Below are 22,092 nucleotides of genomic sequence, written 5' to 3' on the forward strand. Positions count from 1 at the left end.
TCCAAGGCAGTTGGGTCTGCAGCTGGTGTCGGTTGGGGCTGGGGCTGGTGTCGGTTGGGGCTGGTGTCGGTTGGGCTGTGGATGGTGGCTGGAGGCTGCTGGAGGGCTGAGGGGTGCTGCAGGGTGGGGGAACAGTAGGGCCAGGCAGGATTGGGGCAGGCTGGGGGACGATGGGGCCAAGGACAGGAGGGGTGACGAGGCCAAGGATGGGGCAGGCTGGGAGGCTATGGAGCCGGTGGGGCGATGGGGCTGGCAGCTCTCTGTGAGGCTGCAGCGTGCAGAGGGAAGGCTGAGGGCAGCGGCGGGGGGGTGGCAAGGGGAGCGTGGAGGGGTTGGGGTGCAGGGTCTGCACAGCCCCTGGCTGAGTGGGGCTTTACCTGCCCCCTCTCCCGCTGCCCCAGGTGCTGGGGAGCTGTGGCCGAGCCTGGTGCCCGTGGGATGTCGGCCACGCCAGATGAGCGTCATGGCTTCCTGGAGAGCTTCACCACATTGCTGCTGCGGGTCCGGCCGGACAAGTGGAACAAGTTTGTGGGCAGCGAGGAGGCTACGGCCGTGCTGGATGAGTTCTTCAGGCAGCAGGACGTGCTGGAGCTGGTTCTGGGGCTGAACCCCGCCGGGCAGCTCTCACCGACCACCGGCTTCCCACCCACCCTCAGGGGCAAGGGTGTCTACTTCGTGAAGAAGAAGAGGGAGAACATCACCCGGGAGAACTGCCAGAAAGGGCTGCTGGTGGGAGACATCAGCCCCTCGCCCGTGGAGCAGCTCATCACCGTGGTGGAGGAGGTGAGTTGCCCACACGGGCAGGCACCGGGTGCAGGCTTGGGGCAAGTGGGATGAGCCAAGCTCCCTGCACACACCGCTGCTGCCTGGACACCCACTGCGGGCTGCTGTAGCCAGAACTTTAGGTGGGTGCGAAAAGAAACTAAATTAAATTAATAGAAGAAAAATTGCCCCAGGCGCTGGTCCTGGCCTCATGGTGGCCCCTGGCCGCCTGCCCCGCTGTGCTCATGGGCTGGCTGAGCCCCACCAGGACACAGAGCTGGGTGAAGGTCACAAGCCCAATTTTCTCCCAGGCCCCAGCTGGATCGCTTCCTCCCTGTGGTTTTAAAAACTCAGTGTAATTCCCCCTTCTCTGTGCCCCACAGCTGGGAAATGTCTGAGTGGATTTTTCTCAAACTTCCGATAAATATTCCCGCTCAGAGGCCTGCCAGCCCAGAGCACCCAAAAGCTGAGTCAGGTCCCAGGAGCCCCTGCAACTCCTCCTCCTCAATGCCAGGGGCTTTTGCTCATGCACCAGCCTCTGACCCCACTGGGTGCACTCACTGCTCTGCTCCCAGCACTTCCCAACACATGAGAGTGGGAAATCCACCAGAGGGTGAGGGGACTCCCGGTCACGCTGATGAGAAAAACATCAGCAGAACCCATCAGTGGCTGCCAGAGCTGTGGCCGGGCTGAGACGGTGCTTGGATGGGCAGCAAGAGGGGACGCTGTGCAAACCAGCATGGCTGCATGCTGCCCTTTGCAAGGGGAGAGCTCGACTGAGCGCCCAACTGAACCCTCTCCTCCAGGTCGTGTCCCCCCTGCTCCTGAGCAAGGAGAACACGGCAGGCTGGCCTGGGGTGGTGGTGGAGGACATCATGCGACAAGTCCACCGGCTGAAGAACGAGATGTTCGTGATGGGCGGGAAGATCCAGGGGAAGCCGCTGCTCCCGCTGCCTGAGCACCTGGACAGCCAGGATGGCTCCAGCACTGTCCTGGAATGGTGGGTACTGCCAGCACTGCTCGGTGCCAGCGAAGCCTGGCAGGGACCCAGGGCAGCATGAGTCCCTCTGGGAGGGACAGGAGCTGGGACACTGGCTTGGTCCCTGAGCATCCCTGGGCACAGCCACCCCTCAGCAGCAGAGCACCTTCAAGAGGCTTGTACATGTTGCTGTGCTGACAGAGTTGGCAACAAACAGGCGTGTGGGGCTCCCCCGGTGCGTTTTGGGGCCAGTCCTGCCGCTGGAGCATAACCCAGCTGCCTTTCAGCCTGGCAGGGCCCATGGACGTTTCAGTGCTGCACGCCATCGAGACCATCATCATCGAGTGGTCCCACCAGATCAGAGACATCCTGAGCAAGGACTCGGCGCAGCCGCTGCTGGAGGGGCTGCACCCCCTGCCCAGGACCGAGTTCGAGTTCTGGCACACCAGGATGGGCAACCTGCAGTGCATCAACGACCAGGTACCGCCTCGCCCGTGAGCGGCCAGCAGCCCCGTGTCCCTGGTGCTGAGCTCCCAGCACTGAGCCCGCCATCTCTCCCCTGCCAGCTGCTCTCACCCCGAGTGACGGCACTGGCCGAGATACTGGAGAAGGCCAACAGCTGCTACTGGCCAGCGCTCCAGAGCATGTTCAGGGATGTCAGTGCCGGTAAGCCCCCGGGTGATGTGGTGGGCAGCTGCCTTTGCCTCTCCGGTGAGGCTTCCCCATCCCCAACGTGGAGTTTCTCCCCTGGCCCAGGCCTGGAGGAAGCCAAAGATGTCAGCCTCCACCTGCAACCGCTTCGGATCCTGCTGGAAGAGATGGAGCAAGCGGATTACTCCCAGGTAAGTTGTGTGTGACAAAATAACCAGGCACTGCCTGGCTTCATCATCCAGGTAGAGGCAGCAACGCTGAGCTCCAGAGGCTGCTTGTGGGTGTGGATCCACCCTGGCTCTGCCCGACCCTCGTTAGCAGGGCCACGGCCCTGCGCTAACGGGCCTCTGCTCCCACAGCTGCAGCCCTACATGGACAGGGCACTGTGCACCGTCCGCCTCCTCCGTGCTCACTGCCAGTACTACAGCTCGCCTGCCCGCACCATCGTCGTCCTGCAGGAGATCTGCAACCTCCTCATTGAGATGGTAGAGCCCCGGGGCCGGCGTCGGCTCCAGCGGGACAGGGGTAGGGCAGCACCGAGCCATCACTGTCTCCTCCCGCTGCCCCACTGTGGGACCATTGGCAGGAGGGGTGACACGGGGCAGGCATGGGGAGCCCAGCTGGGATGACGTAGACACCCCAACCAAGGGATCAGCAAAGCCCCTATGTAGGGCTGGAGGGGGTTTGGGGCAGATGTGGGCTGCAGGTGATCACCAGAGAGCCCATGGGGCCGGAGGGTAGATGGGGGCAGGAGGAGCCCCCCACGCTCCCCTTTGCCAACAGCCCCTGCCTACATCTGTCTGTCCTAGACTCGTAACTTCCTGAGCCCAGAGGACGTGATGAAGGGGCTGCAAGGAGAAACCAAAGAGGCCTTAGGAGGAATCAGACTGAGCATTTCCACCATAGAGAAGCTCTTCCAGTCCTACAGCACTTACTGCTCCAACCTGATGCCCACGTTGTTCCCGGTGGGTGCCAGCGAAGGTGCGGGTCCAGCTGGCCCCATCCACCCCAGCTCTGTTCGCTGATGGACCCTCTCTGCTTCCAGGAGGAGCCGCAGCTCTGGGATTTTCCCCCTTCCTTTGTCTTCAGGAGAATGGACTCCTTCTTGCACAGGCTCAAGATCATTGAGGTGACAGCACAGCGTTTTGGGGCACGGCACCAGGCCCATGTGGGCTCCCTGTGCCCTGGGGATGCTGGGGTGGTCCCCTGAGGGCAGCACAGGGGCAAACTCTGCTCCAGCCCCAGGGTGGGCTGGGGCTGCCCACACAGGCAAGGAGCAGAGGGCAGGTGGGAGCCCAGCAATGATGCATTGCTGGGAGCGCAGCGGCATCATCCCCAGCAGGACACCAGTGCCCCCGCACCCCTGGGGCTGGATGGGTACCCCCAGCCAGGCCACAAAGTGCCCTCTGGGAAGGATGCTCCTCGGGAGTGGTGAACTCTCAGGATGCAGCCCTGTGCCTGCTGCAGTTCCTGCACCCGCAGCACTGGGGCTCAGGGACCCGAGGTTTCCCACTGAGAGGAGCCGGGTGAGATGATGGTCTGTGCTTGCCAGGAGCTGTACCAGACAGCTATCGAGTTTCTGAAGCTGGAGAAGGCAGAGCTGGGAGGAGTGAGAGGAAATATCCTTGGGAGCCAGATGTTTCAGATCTATGAGGAGGTGTCCGAACTCATCAAGAGTTTTGCTGATTGCAAATATGATCCCTTAGATCCTGCAGAAGAGGTGAGTGACTGCTGGTATGGAAGCATAAGCATCTGCCAAATGAAAAAAAAAGCACTTCCCAGAACACGCTGGAAGACCTGTGTGTAAAACTGTCCCATGGCAGCACGCATGCTTGCGCTGGGGCAGGTCATGGGGTTCCTGGCTGTCTGGGTTCAGTGAATCCTTCAGGAAGGATTTGGGAAGGAAGTGCAGAGGCTGTGCCAGCTTAAATCATTTTGCTCTTACTGGCAGAAATTGAACAAAGACTTTGCAGAGTTCCAGAAGAAGATTCAGGATGCAGACAGGCGGCTGGCCACCATCTTCTGCCAAGGCTTTGATGACTGCAATTGCCTGGCATCCGCTGTGAAGGTACACATGCCCCCCCCCCCCCCCCCGGCTTGACAGGTCCTGGCCTCGGGCACAGGGCATCCTTGCCTGAGTGCCAGAGGCTGGCAGCAGGCATGTTGCCTGCAGCACAGCACGCTGCAGCTGCGCTTGGGAGTGGCTGTGGGGCTGTCACTGGGCCGTTCCGGTGATGCTCTGGAGCACAGAAGCCGACACCTCTTTCTCCTGCAGTTGGTGCACATGTTTGCCTCCCTGTTGGAGCGACCTTTGATAAAGGCTGAGGTTTCCCCCTATTACTCAGCCTTGCTGGGAATGTTTAAGGCTGAGCTGGAGAACGTGAAGGCACTGTATGATGCCCAGACCGCTTCCCCGCCACTGCACAGGGGTAGCCCGGCCGTTAACAAAAACATGCCACCAGTGGCCGGGCAGCTGAAGTGGGCTCTGGAGCTGCAGCAGCGGCTGGAGGGGCCACACAGGGACTTGTTCGCCATCAGCCACCCGTAAGTGCAGGTCACCCTGTCACCCCACAGGGATGCGGGTCAGCAGCTGGGGCAGGGTCTGGCCCGGTGCGTGTATCTTCCCATGCCCTACTGCAGCCACTGCTTCTCTATCATGACCTTGACAGTGTGATGATCAGTGCTGAAGCTAAACTGGTATCTGGGAAGTACAAAGAAATGATGGGACTGCTGCAAGGTTACCGCAAGAAGGTCTACGAGGAATGGGTGCATGGAGCTGGCCAGGACTGCCACTTCAGCCTGGAGCAGCCCTTGATCCTGAGGGACCCTGGCTCTTCCCTCCTCAGCGTGAACTTCAGCAAAGAGGTCAGTGCTGGCGCGGGCAGTCAGCTTGGTGCAGGGGAATGCCAGCAATCCCTCACCTGAATGTAAATCTGACTTTCTCAGAGGCTGTGGTGGGACATTTTGGGTTTACTAACAAGCCTTTTCTCCGGTCATTGTGTCTCGCAGCTCGTCACTGTTCTGCGGGAGGTGAAGTACTTGAACTTCCAGCAGCAGAAGGATATCCCAGGCAATGCTGAGAGCCTCTTTGCTCAAAATGAGACTTTCCAAAAGTTTGTGGACAACCTGGATCTTATCGTTGGCTGGTACAATGAGGCAGGTTGCAAAGAGGAGACAACCTGGTTGCTTTTCCATGTCCTGAGCACTGGCCAGGCTGAGACTGGCTGGGGACCCCCCGGGGAGAGGCCCTTATGAATTGGATCCTGGAAGGCTGGCAGGGTTGGGGTACAGCAGGCACTTCACCAGCACCCTGGGTCCCTGCTTGTCCCATGGCTGAGCCAAGCTGCTGCTGCTGCCACCACACCGGCCTTCTTCTGCCCCGCAAGCTCCATGTTGGTGGGGTGGGGACCCCATTCCTTTGTAAAACCAGTGCCCTAGCAAGCGCATCTCAGGTGGAGCAGAGTCCCTCCACTACCTGCAGCGCTCACCTGCGGATGCGTTGGCTCCCCAGGCGAAGCAGAGGCTGCTGCCGGTGGAGTTCCCACTGGTGGCAGGGGAGCTGGAGGCTGTGGACAGCCAGCTGGCCAGCGCAGAGCACACCATGTTTTGGCACCATGAAGGTACAAACCCACCCGTGGCAGCCCAAGGCCAGAGATCCTCTTTGTTCCTTTTGGGGGGTCCCTGGTCCCCGGCACCGTCCTGCCTCCCACCCGGTGGCTGCCCTTGGGTCCCCACAGCCATCACACCCGACACACGGACCCCCGCCCTGCAGGCATGGTGGGTGAGGTGGGGAGCCGGACGGTGTGTCCCTGCCATGGTGAATAGCCCCAAAGCGCCCCGACCACGGCTTGCTGCCTTGGAGGCGTCTGTGTAACCTGTCAAGCCTGGATGTGCGTTTTCCTCCCAGGTGTCATGGAGTACATCCGAGAGATGAGAGAGATCTTGTATGACTTACAAACCAGGGTCCAGAAAGCAAAATTAAACTTGGAAAACATCACCCAACTGATGGAGGTAGCTTTTGCTGGTGTTTTATGAGAGCCTTCCCGGGAAGCCTCCTGCAGGGATTTACCCTTCCCCAGCACAGCGGAGCAGCCCTGTTTTCTTCTCCCTGCAGGAGTGCTCAGCTGCTCCATTGTTTGAAAGGAAGGACAACAAGGAGGCAGCGCTCCTGGACTTGGATGGGAAAGCAAACACCTTAACCAAGCGCTATGCTGCCATTAGGGACGCAGGTGTAAAGATCCAGGAGATGGTGGAGGTGAGACACATCCCAGGACGCTTCAGTCAGAGTTGGTTTAACAAGGAGTGTGTCCAGCACTCGTGTGCTGTGATGCTCTGAACCCAGTGGTGTCCCCTGCTCTGTAACTGTGAGCTGTGAACTTAAACCTGGGGTGCACACCTGTGGTCTCTGCTGACACGAGGCTCCAGTGGAAGACCATTGAACACCTCACACGGATTCCAGAAATCCGCTCCCTGCTTGGGTGAGGTCTTGGCTGCAGCTTCTGGTGTGGTACAGCTGGGAGAAAGGGAAGGATGTAGGATCTGTGCAACAGCCAGGCAGGACAAACCCCCAGGGGCAATGAAAGAGGGCTCACTCACAGTGTTAGGAGCTGGTACGTTTGCTGGATACTTATTGACAAATACTAATTGTTTTTTCCTGCTTGCAGGAGAATGCAGATCTGCTTAAGGCTGACAAGTCATCACAGATATGGCTGGACTATGTGGGATACATAGATAGAATCGTGCTGGACGGACTTTTCAGACTTGTCCACAAATCTCTGCAGCTGCTGCTCACCAACATGGCCCCTGACGTAGGTCCAGGTTTGCCCTGCGGTGTGGTGCCCCTGTTTTCCCGATGCTTGGGATGTCCCACCACTTGCTGTTATTTTCTTCAGGCATTTGTTTACTGGCCAAACATGCCCATCCCAGTGCTCCCTGGTGCACCTGGGCAGCAAGCGCCAGAGGTGCCAGTGTCCCCCTTGTCCCCTCTGTGGGGGGACTGCAGGGCTGGGGGCCAGAGGGCACGTGGGATGTGAAGCACCACGTGGGGCGCTGACCTTTTTCAGGCCAACGTGGCCCCATTGTTTGAGGTGCGCATGGAGCTGCGCGACGGCAGAGTGCGGTACCATCCCTCGCTGGAGGCGGGAGATGACAACAACTTCTTGGAGCTGATGGAAAGCCTGCTCAGCGATACCTACACATCTGCGGCATGCATGCCTCGGCTGCTGGAGGGGAAGCTGAGCTACAAGGTCAGTCCGTGGCAGGCGGCACCTCCTGGCTCAGCTGGAGGTGGGCGAGGATGCCCAGTCGCCCCAGCTGGTCCTCAAGAGCTCTGCCCATCCCTTCAGACCACCCTGGAGGAGCAGGCAGATCTCAGCAGGATGCGGGAGGAGGTGGTGTCACTGGTGGTCAGTGCCATGGCAGAAGGTGAGGAGTACAGCGCCGGCTTTGAGGAGCAAGCCCACCTGTGGCTGGAGGACCCTGAGGAGTTCCTGCAGCGCTTCCTCACCTTGGACAGTGTCCCCGGCCCCGAGGAGCCGGAGCCACAGCCGGGGGAGCCCCCAGTTCACGGGACGCCGTCCCTCCAACTTTTTCAGCAGGAGGTATGAGGAGGGTGCCTGGGGACGTGCTGGGCGCCCAGGAGGACACCGGGCACCTGGGGAGGTCCTCAGTGCCCGGGGAGGTGCCGGCTACGGGCTGTGACCAGATCTCGTCCTCAGATTGACGCATGCGAGGCGCTGTGCGAGGAGGTGTCGGAGTTTGCAAACATTGAGGTGTTTGGAGGGTGGCTGCAGAGCGACTGCCGCCCCTTCAAGCAGGCGCTGCTGGGTGCCATCAGGCGCCGGGGTCTGACACTCCGGCAGCACCTTGCCAGCCACGTCACCACCAGGTAGGGGTCCAGTGAGCCCCAGCGTGGGGATGGAGTGCTGCTGTTGACTGGAGCCTGGCTGGGCTGTGGCAAAGGTACCGCTGTGTGGCAGGACAGGGCTGGCCCCTGAGGGACGGAGCTGTGAAGGTGCTGGGCACCCCTGCGGGGGCAAGTCCCCGGGGGCTGTGTCCTGTAGAGCAAGCCCTGAGCAAGCATGGGGGTGGCTGTGAGCCCCGATGGGGACGCCCGGTGAGTGCCACCACCTTCTTCCCAGTCTCCAGGAGCTGGCGGATTTCATCCAAGAGGCAAATGCCGGCTTGAGTAAACCTCTGGAGGAAGGAGACTATGACGGGCTGGTGGGGGTGATGGGGCACCTGATGAGGGTCAAGGAGAGGCAGGCAGCAACTGACAGCATGTTTGAGCCCCTGAAGGAGACCATCGCCCTGCTCAGCACTTACGGAGAGGAGATGCCGGAGGAGATCCACCTGCAGCTTCACGTGAGATGCTCGGGGTGCAGGGGGCCGGGCACGGTCTCCCTGTGGCCAGGCTGTTGACACCACGCAGTGCTCACTGCAGGACCTGCCCGAGCGCTGGGACAGCACCAAGAAGCTCTGCCTGCGCGTCAAGCATAACGCAGCACCCCTGCAAGCCAACGAGGTCAACATCATCCGCAGGAAGTGCCAGCAGTTCGAGGTGCCTGCCCTGGGGCTTGGGGGCAAGCAAACAGCTTCTCGGCAGCTTCGGGAAGACCCTGCTGCTCTCCCCGGCTGCCAGCTCCTGGCTGCCCCTCCTGAGCCCCGTCATCCCCGCGCAGGTCCGGCAGCACACCTTCCGGGAGAGGTTCCGGGAAAAAGCCCCTTTTTCGTACACTGACCGAGATCCCTACAAGTCTTTGAACAAGGTAAGGAAGGGGAGGATGCCAGGGCCACCACTGTCCCCACTGGCCCTGCCTGGCCTCCCCTGGCCCTGTGCACAAGATGCTGCTACACAGGGGGGCTGGGGAGGGACAGCTGCTCTGGCTCCTGCTCTGGCTCCAGAACTGGCTCCCAGCCTGATGGGGAGGGTCTGGCCCTGCGGCAGCGACTCTCCTGTCCCCATTGCACTGCAGTGGGGATGGAGCCATCGCTGGGGTAGGAGACGGTCCCTGGCACACGTTTCCTGGCTGAGTCCTTTTCTTTCTCTCCGGCCAGCAACAGAAGAGCATCGCCGCTATGGAGAGCGACATGGCAGCCCTGTCCAAGTCAGCCGGGCTGTTCGAAGTGTCAGTGCCAGAATATAAACAGCTCAAAGCATGCCACAGGGAGGTGCGCTTGCTGAAGGAGCTCTGGGACATGATCGTCCTGGTACGTGTCATGGTCTGTGAGCCAGCATGACGGGAAGGGCAGGAGGAGGCAGGAGCACGGGGATGTGCAGAACAGGCTTCTGGAATGTGCTGGGCTGGTCCTCACAGTTTTGAAGTTCCTGAGGCTGTGACGAGCTGCCCAGCATCTGCAGACGGTGGCTGCTGGTAGCTGTCTGCAGTCCAGTGCAGTGACTGGGAGCCCTGGGCTTGGTGCTGGCCCCTGCACAGCCCGTGATGCCCAACGCTGCCTCCAGGCAAGGGCTTGACAGCAGACTGCTGCTGGCAGGCACGAGCACCCGGCATGGGCACCCTGCACCAGCTGGGCATTGCCAGCCAAAGGTACAATGTTGTTGTAGCTCCTTCGAGAGTCTCACTACCATGAGAGGTGGGATGAGACACGGGGCTGGTTGTCACAGCGTTAGAGCAGGTCTGCTGGTGCGGGGGCTGCGCACCCCAACAGGGGTGCATTGCGCGTGCAGGTGCTGGGTGTGTTGCTCTTCATCCTGGGCAGGAATGCTCCTGCTAATTACATGTCCTGTGAAAGTGTATTCCCAAATTCAGGTTAACACGAACATTGATGACTGGAAGACCACCAGGTGGAAGGATATCAATGTTGAGCAGATGGATATCGATTGTAAGAAATTTGCTAAAGACATTCGGAGCTTGGATAAGGAGATGAGAAGCTGGGATGCGTTCACAGGGCTGGACAACAGCGTGAAGAACATGATAACGTCCCTGCGTGCCATGAACGAGCTGCAGAACCCTGCCATCAGGGACCGGCACTGGCAGGAGCTCATGCAGGCAACAAAGGTATTCCCAGCCCTCCCGCCCTTCCCTGGCTCCAACCCCCGGCCTGGGAGGCTCCTGAGATTTGCATCCATCAGGGGAAGCATGCAATCTGTTTTAAAAGCTGGCCATACACAAATATTTGCGTAGGGTCTTTAAACGTGGGTGTTAATGAGCTCGTTTGGGTGAGCTGCTGGGCTCCCTCTCCACAGAGGGGAGTCCATGCCCCGACAATGCCTGTTTTGCTCCAGGTGAACTTCACCATGTCCGAGGATACAACCCTTGCAGATCTGCTGCAGCTGAACCTGCACAAGTTCGAGGATGAGGTTCGCGGCATAGTGGACAAAGCCATGAAAGAGTCAGGGATGGAGAAGGTAAACGGGGCTTGGCTCCTGCCCTGCTTTGCTGAGAGCCCTGTTCCAATGCAGCTCTGTGGCTGTTAGCGCTCGTGTTCCTGCTCCTGGGGACTGGAGTCCACCCAGTGTGTGGCACTCATGTTGCTCATGCCCCGGAGGAGATGTTCCTGTCACTGCTTTGCCTTTCCACAGCATCTGGGACTTGGCGCCACAGAGTCCAGCTCATTTTTCATGCCCCGTCTGCAGGTGCTGAATGCCCTGGATGCTACCTGGGCAACAATGAGGTTCGAGCACGAGCCCCACACCAGGACTGGAATCATGCTGCTCAAGTCGGATGAGGTGCTCATCGAGACGCTGGAGGACAACCAAGTGCAGCTGCAGAACCTGATGACCTCCAAGTACCTAGCCTTCTTCCTTCAGGAGGTGTCAGGCTGGCAGCAGAAGCTGTCAACCACTGACTCTGTTATCAGCATCTGGTTTGAGGTGCAGAGGACATGGAGTCACCTGGAAAGCATCTTCATCGGCTCCGAAGACATCCGCAGTCAACTGCCGGAGGACTCGAAGCATTTTGATGCTATCGATCAAGATTTCAAAGTGCGAAGCCTGTCCCACACTGGGGCCCAAGAGCTTGCTGCTGGCTCAGGTAGAGCTGAAGCATTTTTCCTCTTGCAGGAATTAATGGCCGATGCGGTAAAAACTCCCAATGTGATTGAAGCTACAAACAAGCCTGGTCTCTATGACAAGCTAGAAGCATTGCAGAAAAGGTGAGGTTTGTGTTGTCCTGATGAAGCGTTACGGAGAGGCCTCCACCAGCTGGTCTAGGGCCAAAGGAGGAGTTTGATTTCTCCAAAGTGGTGTCTGTTTCAACATGACAAGGACTTAGCAAAGAGTGAAAACTAATATGTGAGGGGGTTTAACTGCAGGTTTTTTTCCTTTGTTTCTGTTAGATTGGTGCTCTGTGAGAAGGCTTTGGCTGAATACCTCGAGACAAAAAGACTGGCTTTTCCCAGATTCTACTTTGTTTCCTCTGCAGACCTGCTTGATATTTTGTCTAATGGGAATGAGCCAGCTGAGGTATGGGTTGTGTATAAAGCATGGAGGCAAGTCCTGTGCCTCTTGCATGCTAACTTGTTATAGCAGTTTTAAAATATTTTTCATCTGAATGGACAGAACACCATCCCTAGTACCCCCCCTTCTCAGGGATGCAGCACCCTGAGAGCCGTGCATGATTTAATCCAAGTGGTGATTACACCTCTGGATGGGACCATGGAACAGCGGTCCCTGACCTCTGCCGTGCCTCTGTTCTCAGGTGTCCCATCATCTCCCGAAGCTGTTTGACAGTCTGGCTAAACTGAAGTTCAAGATGAGTCCGGACAAAAAGCCCCTGAAGGTTGGCCTGGGGATGTTCAGTAGGGACGAGGAGTACGTGCCCCTCGACGCAGACTGTGACTTGTCTGGCCAGGTCAGCTGAGCTTCATGGAGCCTCCGCTTGCAGGGTGGGCAGGTTCAGGACGGGGATGAGCCTTTTGCTTGCTGTGCACTAACAGCCTGGCAGCAGTTTTAAAATGCAATCACAAAGCCTTTCAGTCAAAAAAAAAAAAAAAACAAAAAACAAAAATGGAATCTGCATTATGGGTGTAGAACAGCGCTGCGGCAGTATCAGCGTCATATAAACCCACTCCAGGCTCGCAGCCCCTCAGGCAGTCGCAGTGTGTTTTTCCTCTCTTTGTTGTTCACCCTCAGACCATGCACCATAAACTGCCATGGGAAGCGCCCTGCGGGGCCACGTACCGGGGTCTTTCACGCAGCTTGTTACGACGCGCAGGGAGAAGCTTGCCACGCAGAGCAGCAGGGAGCCGCTTGCACGCTGCCAAGGGGTCGTGCAGCCAGACTGGACACAGGCTAGGAACTGCACACTCAGGGTTTGCTGGATGTGGCCCTCTAGGTCGAGGTTTGGCTGAACCGAGTGCTGGCGAGCATGCGCTCCACCCTGCGGTGCCTGATCCCCGAGGCCGTGGTGACCTACGAGGAGAAGCCGCGGGAGCAGTGGGTGTTCGACTACCCGGCACAGGTGGGAGCTGCCGTGCAGGGCCAGGCTGGCTGGTGGCTCCGGGAGCCAAGGTCCGAGAGGAGGAGCAAGCAGAGAGCCCGGGGAGGTGCAGGCGCCTGCCCTGAGCCTTCGCGGGCAAGGTGTATTTCCCTTTATGGCCACGTTTTGTCCCTGTGGTTTGCTGCAGGTTGCTCTGACGTGCACCCAGATCTGGTGGACCACAGAAGTCGGCATTGCCTTTTCAAGGCTGGAGGAAGGCTATGAGAACGCAATGAGGGATTACAACAAAAAGCAGGTTGGCATCCCTTGGGCCTGACCTCGAGCTGTCCTGCAGCCCCTCTCTGTTCTGAAGAGGCGAAGTTCAGTCCAGGGGGTCACACGGAGATGGGCAAAGTATGATGTCATTCTTCTGTTCATCATGTCTTTCCTTCCTCAGATTGCTCAGCTAAATGCACTAATTTCACTACTCATTGGAAACCTAACTGCCAGAGACAGGATGAAGATCATGACAATCTGTACCATTGATGTCCACGCCAGGGATGTTGTGGCCAAAATGATCCTTGCAAAGGTATTCATTACAAGAGGGTATTTTTACTGCTTTGTTTCTTGGCACTTCTGAGCACAGTTTTTCCTGTTATTTTATTACTTTCCAATAATTTCAAAGTATCCTGATTGTTTGAGGAAACCACACATGAGGTGTTAGGGGTGCACGGGAGCTGGGGAGGTGACAGCATGGCTGGGATCAGATAAGACCAGGCTGGATCTTGTGCAACACCAGATCAAGGAGCAGTTTTGCTTGTTCCTGCCACGCTCGGTGGGAGCCGGGACCCTTGGTGCAGGGCTGGGCACTGAGTCGGCGGGCCTGGGGCAGGCTGGGCCACGTGGAGGGATGGTCCTCACCCACCCGAGCATTGCACTGGGACCTGTTTGCACGCTCTCCTCGTGTATGGAGGTGACAAACGGTCCTGACGTGTGTTTGGGAGCTTGCTATGCCCGTGGGTCAGAGTGGGCAGCACCGGCGCTTGCCTGCCCTCCACAACTGGCTGCTCTGCAGGTGGAGAGTGCCCAGGCGTTCACCTGGCAGTCACAGCTCCGGCACCGCTGGGACGAGGGGAGGAGGCACTGCTATGCCAACATCTGCGACGCTCAGCTCCAGTACTCCTACGAGTACCTGGGCAACACCCCCCGGCTGGTCATCACCCCTCTGACGGATCGGTAAGGGCTCGGCTCCCCGCACCTCCCGCTGCCCACGCCAATGACGCGGGCTCCATGGCTGTGCCACGCTGCTGGCACTCCTCAGCCCTGACATCCTCCCCTCCACAGGTGCTACATCACCTTGACACAGTCCCTCCACCTCTTCATGGGGGGGGCCCCCGCTGGCCCTGCGGGCACTGGGAAGACGGAGACCACCAAGGACCTGGGCCGGGCAGTGGGCATGATGGTCTATGTCTTCAACTGCTCCGAGCAGATGGACTACAAGGTAGGGTGTAGGTGAGCAGGATGGCGACACCGAGGCAAAAGCCATGGAGTGTCCAGCAAGACAAGGGGGGACCCTCTTTTGGGAGGCACTGCTGCAGCCTGCAGGCCCTGTGTTTGGCTGCAGCATCCATCGCCAATGCCCTAAAGCTGCTCTCCTCTCCCCGGCTTGACAGCCAGTGAGAAACATGTGGGTCCAGCAGCAGTCCCTGGTGCCATCCTGCACCACTCACTCCCACCACTGCTCCAGCCAGCTCGTGTCCCTGGAAGCCCGTGGGAGCCCAGGGGGGTTGTAACACTGTGGGGCATTTCCCTAGGGAACAGCACAAACCATAAAAGCAAGAGCAGCTCCCAGCATTTCAGCTTTCTTAACAAATCCCCACATTGCAGCCTCCATGCAAAAGCTTGGTGTCTGAAGCCCATCTCTGGTGCTTTCTCTCCAGTCCTGCGGCAATATCTACAAGGGGCTTGCTCAGACCGGTGCCTGGGGCTGTTTTGACGAATTCAATCGCATTTCAGTGGAGGTTTTGTCTGTGATTGCGGTGCAGGTACATGCTCTCCATACAAACCAGCAGCAGTGTGGTGCCATAGGGACTGGAAGAGATTTTCCAGTTCATGTACTGAATGTTGTCAGAGTTAAACCTGGCTTTCAGAGGGATGGTTTGCTGTTGTTATTTCCACTGTGTCATGTTGGGACACAAATGGAGGGGAAGCGCAGCAGTACAGGGGCTTTGGGCATGTTTAAGATTGCACAGCCCATCTGTGTCCCACCCCGGTGGCCTGTCACACACACACACACACACACACACACCCCCCGCCGGGCTCTGCCATAGCCCGGGGCCAAGGCGTCGTGATGCCTGGCAAGAAGCTGATTCAAGGCCAGCTCTCCTGAGCCAGGGGATTGCTATGCTGCCGTGGCTTGGGCAAGCTCTCAGTGTTGTTTCTAGCATTGCTGATGGCACAGCCGAATCTCCAGGCTCGCTTTCCGTGGGTGGCGGTGAGGGTGAGCCGGGGGCGCAGGGCAGGGAGCCGCGGGGCCGCTGGCACTGACACATCCACTCGCCTGACAGGTGAAATGTGTTCAAGATGCAATTCGTGCCAAGAAGAAAACATTCAATTTCCTTGGAGAGACGATCGCTCTGGTCCCATCGGTTGGGCTGTTCATAACCATGAACCCTGGCTACGCAGGACGGACAGAACTGCCTGAAAACTTAAAAGCTCTGTTCAGGTACCTGTAGGCAGATGGGTCAGTGTATAACTGGCAGTCCTTACAGCATTTACCTCTGCAGTAATACTCATGTGCTACATCCATAATGTGATCTAAGCCTTTGCTAGTGCAAATGAGGATATTTGTGTGTACTGGCGGCTGTTGTGTCAGGGAGACCTTGGCACTGAGATGGTCAGAAGCTGAGAGAGCTGGGCTGCTCAGCCTGAGGAAGAGGATGCTTGGGGTGTCTAATTGCCACCTTCAGCTAAAAATCTGACTGAGAATAAGAAAAAAAGGGTCAAGCGCTGGAAGGGATGGCCCAGGCATGCTGTGGGATCTCTGTCCTTGGAGGAACTTGAACGGTGACTGCAGAGGGCCAAGGGTGACCTGATGCAGCTGTGACATGAGCCCTGCCTGGAGCAGGAGGCTGGACAAGAGACCTCCAGAGACCCCAGCCAGTGTAAATTACTGCCCGGTTCTCTGATGCTAACGACAGCCAGGAATGATTTATGCTAGAAACTTGAGTGCAAATTCTTGCTGGCTGTGGGAGGGCGAGGGGCTTGTGGATGTCCATGCACAGCCCTGCTAACCTGCTGCTGCTCTTCTCCAGACCCTGTGCCATGGTGGTCCCTGATTTTGAACTGATCTGTGAAATCATGCTTGTTGCAGAAGGTTTTATTGAAGCTAAGCTTCTAGCAAGAAAGTTCATTACGCTGTATACACTCTGCAAAGAATTACTGTCTAAACAGGTAATTTAACAATATTGCATGGCTCTTTAAGATTAAAGAGTTAATTTGAATTTCAAACCTGATGATGGATAGTTTAAAAATTTCTCAGCTGGTAGTAATGTGCTGATTTGCGTTCTGCACAGTTCAGGTCTATGGCTGGACAAATTCCACTTCCACACTGGTGCATCATGTGGCATATTTCTGCCTTCTGGAAGAAATCAAGAAGTCCAAAAATAGAATAGAATAGAATATAGCCAGCTGAGAGCATCCAGATATTATTCATCTCAGCAGAAGTGATTTAGGAAGCAAGCCAGACTGCCGTTCACGTCGTGGCAGACTGGGCCTTGTCTTGTACATAAGCTTCCTTTAAGTCCAGTCTGCTGGACACTGCATGGATAACCTCGCGGTGGGGCGATGGGCAGGGTGTTCCTCTGTAATGTTGTTTAAAGCAGTTCTCTCTCACCAAAGTGAAATTGTAATACTTTGCTGCCTGTTGCCAGGACCATTATGACTGGGGTCTGCGGGCTATCAAGTCTGTGCTGGTGGTAGCGGGCTCCTTGAAGAGAGGGGATCCCGGCCGTGCCGAGGACCAAGTTCTGATGAGAGCTTTACGAGACTTCAACATCCCCAAGATTGTGACAGATGACTTGCCTGTCTTCATGGGGCTAATTGGGGACCTCTTCCCAGCGCTGGACGTCCCCAGGAAGAGGGACCTCAACTTTGAGAAGGTACAAGCCCTGGCGCAGTACCAGCACCACAGACATCCCAGCCCTGGCTGGGTCCAGAGGCTGAAGGTCCATTCAGCACTTCTGGGGGCAGCTGGCTCGTCTCTGGAGGTCTTGCCAAGGTGGTGATGGCTGCCTGTGGTCAGCGCCTGCTCTCCTTCCCAGATCATTAAGCAGTCCATGCTGGAGCTGAAGCTGCAGGCAGAGGACAGCTTCGTGCTAAAGGTGGTGCAGCTCGAGGAACTGCTGCAAGTGAGACACTCCGTCTTTGTCATCGGCAATGCCGGCTGCGGCAAGTCCCAGGTAGCGGCCAAACCATCCCTCCTGCCCCAGCTAAGCACATCCCACAGCTTCCCTGGTCCGTGCAGACCCCTGGCTGCAGCAGCAGCAGTGTCTGGGTAGAGGATGGCAGCACGGCCAGTGTCCGTGGCCATGCCAGGCCCTCCAGCACCACACGTGCCAGGCTCAGCCCATGGAGCAGAGCAGGTTTGGGATGGGGCTGTCCCTGCACCAGCTGGCATGGTTCAGGGACTGCTCAGGACACCCCTGGGGAGGGCAGGGACGAGGCAGGGGCACACTCTCGTGATATTCTGCGTGCTGCAGTGCCGGCAGGATGGTGCTGGCTGGTGGAGCTCTGGGCTCTCACAACATCCCAGCCAGGAGCTGGCTCTGCAGAGGGAGGTCCAGAGCCTTCCCAGCAGCTATCCAGGCCTGGGTGCTCCACAGCAGGTGGGAGCAAGGCTCTGTGCCCCCAGCTGCAGGCAAAGGCTGCTAAAGGCTGCAGGCACCCTCGTAGGAACAGCGGCCACAGCTGCACGGTTCCCCTCTCCGCAGGTGCTGAGGTCGCTCAACAAGACGTACCAAAACATGAAGCGGAAGCCGGTCACTGTGGACCTCGACCCAAAGGCTGTGACCTGCGATGAGCTGTTTGGGGTTATTCATCCATCCACACGAGAGTGGAAGGATGGTGAGACACCAACACTTGTGGCCACCTGAGCGGTCACTTACCCCAGGTGGGACCTGGCACAAACCATCCTTCCGCAGCTGCTGGTGCATAGGCAACTATCTTCATAAAATGTGAACCTATAAACGATTTGTGATGCAGTGATGGGAATAGGAAGACCTTTCCCTGGGGCTTTTTACTGGAGTGTGAGGGAGGAGGAATGTGTTTCAAGGAAGCACCCAGTCCTGCATGTCCCTCAGCAAACATGCCATGCGTGGAAAGAGCTGCAAAGGACAAACCTATGTGTCTCTCTATGGGGCAGGTCTGTTTTCTTCAACGATGCGTGACCTGGCTAACATCACACATAAGGGGCCCAAGTGGATTATCCTCGATGGAGACATTGACCCCATGTGGATCGAGTCCCTGAACACGGTCATGGATGACAATAAGGTTGGTGCTATCACGCTCTGGGAGCTTTGCTCGCTCATTAACTCGGGGTAATCAGCTTGTGTTCATGCCTAGGACCCCAAGATCAGGGCATCCCCCGTAACAGGCTGCTTCTTCCAGGTTCTCACCTTGGCCAGCAATGAGCGCATCCCCCTCAACCCCACCATGCGGCTCCTCTTCGAGATCAGCCACCTGCGGACTGCCACACCAGCAACTGTGTCCCGGGCAGGAATCCTCTACATCAACCCCACGGACCTGGGCTGGAACCCGTGAGCCTGGGGAGGGAGATGGGACGAGATGGGATGAGATGAGACGGGGTGGGGTGGGGTGGGATGGGATGCGACGAGATGGGTGCTGGCCCCCCACGTGCTCACCTGCAGCCCTGATCTTCTCTCCCACAGCATTGTGACCAGCTGGATCGAGATGAGGACGGTGCAGTCCGAGAAGGCCAATTTGATGATCCTCTTCGACAAGTACCTGCCGGTGTGCCTAGAGAAGCTCAAGTCTGGATTCAAGAAGATCACCCCCGTCCCTGAGGTCACGGTGATACAGACAGTGCTGTACCTGCTGGATTGCCTCCTGATGCCACAGACCACCCCACCGGACTCCCCCCGGGAGCTCTACGAGCTCTACTTCATCTTTGCTTGCATCTGGGCCTTTGGAGGGGCCATGTTCCAGGACCAGGTACGGCCGCCTGCCCACGCCTGCCCGCTGGCCAGAGCATCCTGCCCAGCTTCATCCCTCAGCTGCATCCCTTTGGAAAATACTAAAGCAACAACATTGGACAGTTTCTCAGTTTTTCTGTTTGGTTCCTCCCAGCTTGTGGATTACCGCCTGGAGTTCAGCAAGTGGTGGGTGAACGAGTTTAAAACTATCAAGTTTCCTTCTCAGGGGACAATTTTTGACTATTACATTGATCCAGAAACAAAGAAATTCATGCTCTGGACTGAAAAAGTGCCAAAATTTCAACTCGATCCTGAAGTCCCTTTACAGGTATTTCCCACAAGCTCTCTGTGTTTGTGTGTTTTAATTGTTTATTACTCCATGGTCTTCCCCCAAGCAATGCTGTGCAAGACCCCACACTTGGAGCAGCACAGGGATTCGGGCTGGCTCTGCCATGCCGCCCTGTGGGCTGGTGACACCCAGCAAACCCCGTGGGTTTCTGTGGTTCTGCTTTACTCTGCGGAAACCTCAGTGAGACCTGCAAGTTGCAACTCTTCTTTTTTAATTTCAGATTAACATGTGGCTTTATAGATTCTCATGAAACAACTATTGCCTAAATGCAAAACTGTACTTTAATACTTTATTTGCATGTCTTTTGAAATGCTCTCCTGAGGGAGGGGGTTTGTGTCAAAGATGTCAGGGAAAGGCAGAGGTGCTGCAGCTGAATTTGGCCCATGCATTGGCTGAACAAAGACACTGGGGACGGTTTCAGGAACCATGCTGTGTTGTTCTGGTTTAACAACTCGTTTTTCTGACAGCTCCTATTTTTGGTCAGAAAATGTTGAGAATAACTAAGCACCTGAGACTTTTTGCTTTAGAGAGGAACTGGGTTTGTACGGAGAGAGAGCACCTTCCATTAGACAAGCTGGCATTGCCGGGAAAACCAGGCAAGGCTACCGGCACGCTGCCTGCTGCTGTAATAGAAGATCCCACCTCTGCGTGCAAACGTTGACTCCAGCAGCAAGAGGGTAGCTCCGGGGATTGACGGTACGATTTCCCCAGGCCTCCATGGTGCACATGACAGAGACCATTCGCATTCGCTACTTCATGGACCTGCTGATGGAGAAGCAGAGGCCAGTGATGCTAGTGGGGAATGCGGGGACAGGAAAATCGGTCCTGATGCGGGACAAGCTTGAAGCGCTCAGTGTGGATGAATACCTCGTGCAGTCCGTGCCCTTTAATTTCTACACCACCTCGGCCATGCTGCAGGGTAAGGATGGCCTGAGCTGGCAGCTGACCCCACACCGGGCTGTGCCACATGGCCCTGCAGCACTGCCCCACTGCTTACCTGCTCTTCTTGTTGCAGCTGTCCTTGAGAAGCCCCTGGAGAAGAAATCGGGGAGGAACTATGGCCCGCCTGGGACCAGGAGGCTTATCTACTTCATCGACGACATGAACATGCCAGAGGTGGACAAATACGGCACCGTGGCACCGCACACGCTCATCCGGCAGCACATGGACCATGGTCACTGGTGGGTGCCCGGCCAGCAGCCCCCACCATGCGGCCTCAATGACGCTCTGCCCAGCAAACCTGTGCTGTGCTGGCACCTCTGCCATCGCGGTGCCCGACCCCAGCTGTGCCCTGCCCATACTGCCTCCTGCGCCACGCTGCCAGTGGAGCTGAGCTGCTTGTTCCCCCCAGCCCGCTCATTCCCAGAGCTGCGGGGAAGGCTTTGGCAGAGTAATGGGAAAACTCTCTGCTGATGACTCCAAACTCCGTCCAAAGCAAACAGCCCCACTGCCAGCACCGGCGGGGGAAGCCCCAGCAGGGGATCCCCATGCCTGGCAGTGCAGCACACGGTGCAGGCGGCAGGGAGGGCTCGCTCGGGAATGGGGGAAGAGGTGACGAGTACGTGCTGCTGGGGGCGGGGTTTGGGGCCAGGTGTGGCTGTGGGGCATGGGAAGGGCCCCACATAGCATTGCCAAGAGTGGTGCCGGGCTTTTCCAAGCATCAGGGAAATGGGGATCCCTGCTCCCATATCCCCTCCGATGGACATTCATGGGGCCAGTGGGGCACAGCCCAACTGGAGGAACCCGTCCCTGGGGAAAGCATCACGGTGCCGGTCCCTGCACAGGTACGACAGGAACAAACTGACCCTGAAGGACATTCACAACTGCCAGTACGTGGCCTGCATGAACCCGACTGCAGGATCCTTTACCATCGACTCCAGGCTGCAGGTACGCAGGACCTGCAGGGCTGGGGGCTGTGCCCCACCGGGTTTGCTCTCCTGGGACCAGAGCCCGGAGTAGGTGGGATGGGGTGGGGGACCTCGCGGTGCTGGCTGGCTGCATCAGCTCCTGGGGGCAAAGCTCCCGCCTGAATTTTTGCCCCTTGCTGCAGCGCCACTTCTGCGTCTTCGCCGTGAGCTTTCCTGGCCAGGAGGCTCTGCTGACCGTGTACAGCACCATCCTCGCGCAGCACCTGGACCTGCAGAGGATGCCACTGGCTGTCCAGAAGCTGCAGCCCCAGCTGGTAGCAGCAGCGCTGGGTGAGCCCCTGCCACGCCGGGGGGTGGGAAGGCGGCATGCACCGGCATTGGCCCCCGGGGAAAGCACCTGCACACACCGGCACCGGGAAACCCAACCACATCACAACTGGCCAGTGCCCTGGGAGCCCCGCGCCACACCTCCACATCACGGCACTGGGCAAATGAAACCTCAGTTCCTCCTTTTCTCCTGTTCGCATTCAAAACACAGCATCATGTCCCTAGAAATTGTCAGACTAAATAAAACCTCAGGCTTGTCCTATGGAAGGGAGAGCGAGCCAGGCTCAGGGATCCCGCTGGAGGCTGCAGTGGTTTCTGGGCACCTGCCCACCCGCTTACCTCTGTTTCCTGCCAACAGCCCTCCATCAGAAGGTCTCCTCCACCTTCTTGCCAACAGCCATCAAGTTCCACTACCTCTTCAACCTCCGGGACCTCTCCAACATATTCCAGGTAGTGGGAGGGCTGTTTCCTCTAAAGCGCCTGTATTCCTTTCTTTCCTTCATCATGCATCCTTGCAGTGCACCATGTCCCTGAAAAGTACCATGACCTCTTCCCAAAGCCCGCC

At 57.6% G+C, this 22,092-nt stretch overlaps 1 protein-coding gene and 1 long non-coding RNA gene across 2 annotated transcripts in view; one reads left to right on the top strand and one right to left on the bottom strand.

Moving 5' to 3' along the window:
• Positions 1 to 331: 331 nt before the first annotated feature.
• Positions 332 to 22,092, top strand: part of DNAH17 (dynein axonemal heavy chain 17) — a 38,714-nt gene continuing 16,953 nt past the window's right edge. The window contains exons 1-50 of the mRNA XM_069799508.1: positions 332 to 783; positions 1,569 to 1,762; positions 2,029 to 2,221; positions 2,308 to 2,407; positions 2,498 to 2,583; positions 2,752 to 2,877; positions 3,202 to 3,357; positions 3,438 to 3,521; positions 3,945 to 4,112; positions 4,344 to 4,460; positions 4,668 to 4,936; positions 5,062 to 5,257; positions 5,402 to 5,548; positions 5,904 to 6,012; positions 6,300 to 6,403; positions 6,507 to 6,647; positions 7,057 to 7,200; positions 7,456 to 7,638; positions 7,738 to 7,992; positions 8,110 to 8,279; positions 8,533 to 8,755; positions 8,835 to 8,951; positions 9,073 to 9,159; positions 9,449 to 9,601; positions 10,162 to 10,410; positions 10,638 to 10,760; positions 10,989 to 11,336; positions 11,415 to 11,506; positions 11,690 to 11,816; positions 12,052 to 12,204; positions 12,688 to 12,813; positions 12,980 to 13,087; positions 13,229 to 13,360; positions 13,847 to 14,007; positions 14,116 to 14,272; positions 14,712 to 14,816; positions 15,339 to 15,496; positions 16,086 to 16,224; positions 16,704 to 16,931; positions 17,094 to 17,231; positions 17,763 to 17,895; positions 18,194 to 18,321; positions 18,439 to 18,587; positions 18,720 to 19,002; positions 19,138 to 19,311; positions 20,044 to 20,251; positions 20,348 to 20,513; positions 21,117 to 21,219; positions 21,383 to 21,530; positions 21,886 to 21,977. Coding sequence (XP_069655609.1) covers positions 439 to 783; positions 1,569 to 1,762; positions 2,029 to 2,221; positions 2,308 to 2,407; positions 2,498 to 2,583; positions 2,752 to 2,877; positions 3,202 to 3,357; positions 3,438 to 3,521; positions 3,945 to 4,112; positions 4,344 to 4,460; positions 4,668 to 4,936; positions 5,062 to 5,257; positions 5,402 to 5,548; positions 5,904 to 6,012; positions 6,300 to 6,403; positions 6,507 to 6,647; positions 7,057 to 7,200; positions 7,456 to 7,638; positions 7,738 to 7,992; positions 8,110 to 8,279; positions 8,533 to 8,755; positions 8,835 to 8,951; positions 9,073 to 9,159; positions 9,449 to 9,601; positions 10,162 to 10,410; positions 10,638 to 10,760; positions 10,989 to 11,336; positions 11,415 to 11,506; positions 11,690 to 11,816; positions 12,052 to 12,204; positions 12,688 to 12,813; positions 12,980 to 13,087; positions 13,229 to 13,360; positions 13,847 to 14,007; positions 14,116 to 14,272; positions 14,712 to 14,816; positions 15,339 to 15,496; positions 16,086 to 16,224; positions 16,704 to 16,931; positions 17,094 to 17,231; positions 17,763 to 17,895; positions 18,194 to 18,321; positions 18,439 to 18,587; positions 18,720 to 19,002; positions 19,138 to 19,311; positions 20,044 to 20,251; positions 20,348 to 20,513; positions 21,117 to 21,219; positions 21,383 to 21,530; positions 21,886 to 21,977 — 7,995 coding nt within the window. The 5' untranslated portion in view covers positions 332 to 438. The remainder of the gene's footprint in view (positions 784 to 1,568; positions 1,763 to 2,028; positions 2,222 to 2,307; positions 2,408 to 2,497; positions 2,584 to 2,751; positions 2,878 to 3,201; positions 3,358 to 3,437; positions 3,522 to 3,944; positions 4,113 to 4,343; positions 4,461 to 4,667; positions 4,937 to 5,061; positions 5,258 to 5,401; positions 5,549 to 5,903; positions 6,013 to 6,299; positions 6,404 to 6,506; positions 6,648 to 7,056; positions 7,201 to 7,455; positions 7,639 to 7,737; positions 7,993 to 8,109; positions 8,280 to 8,532; positions 8,756 to 8,834; positions 8,952 to 9,072; positions 9,160 to 9,448; positions 9,602 to 10,161; positions 10,411 to 10,637; positions 10,761 to 10,988; positions 11,337 to 11,414; positions 11,507 to 11,689; positions 11,817 to 12,051; positions 12,205 to 12,687; positions 12,814 to 12,979; positions 13,088 to 13,228; positions 13,361 to 13,846; positions 14,008 to 14,115; positions 14,273 to 14,711; positions 14,817 to 15,338; positions 15,497 to 16,085; positions 16,225 to 16,703; positions 16,932 to 17,093; positions 17,232 to 17,762; positions 17,896 to 18,193; positions 18,322 to 18,438; positions 18,588 to 18,719; positions 19,003 to 19,137; positions 19,312 to 20,043; positions 20,252 to 20,347; positions 20,514 to 21,116; positions 21,220 to 21,382; positions 21,531 to 21,885; positions 21,978 to 22,092) is intronic.
• LOC138688255 (uncharacterized) lies at positions 16,923 to 18,812 on the bottom strand. The gene is made up of 3 exons (XR_011327311.1): positions 18,693 to 18,812; positions 18,447 to 18,593; positions 16,923 to 17,123 (listed from the first exon to the last, which is right to left on the bottom strand). It is a non-coding gene; the product is annotated as an uncharacterized lncRNA (long non-coding RNA).

Source organism: Haliaeetus albicilla, chromosome 12 (assembly GCF_947461875.1).
Source record: "Haliaeetus albicilla chromosome 12, bHalAlb1.1, whole genome shotgun sequence".
NCBI classification, from domain to species: Eukaryota; Metazoa; Chordata; class Aves; order Accipitriformes; family Accipitridae; genus Haliaeetus; species Haliaeetus albicilla.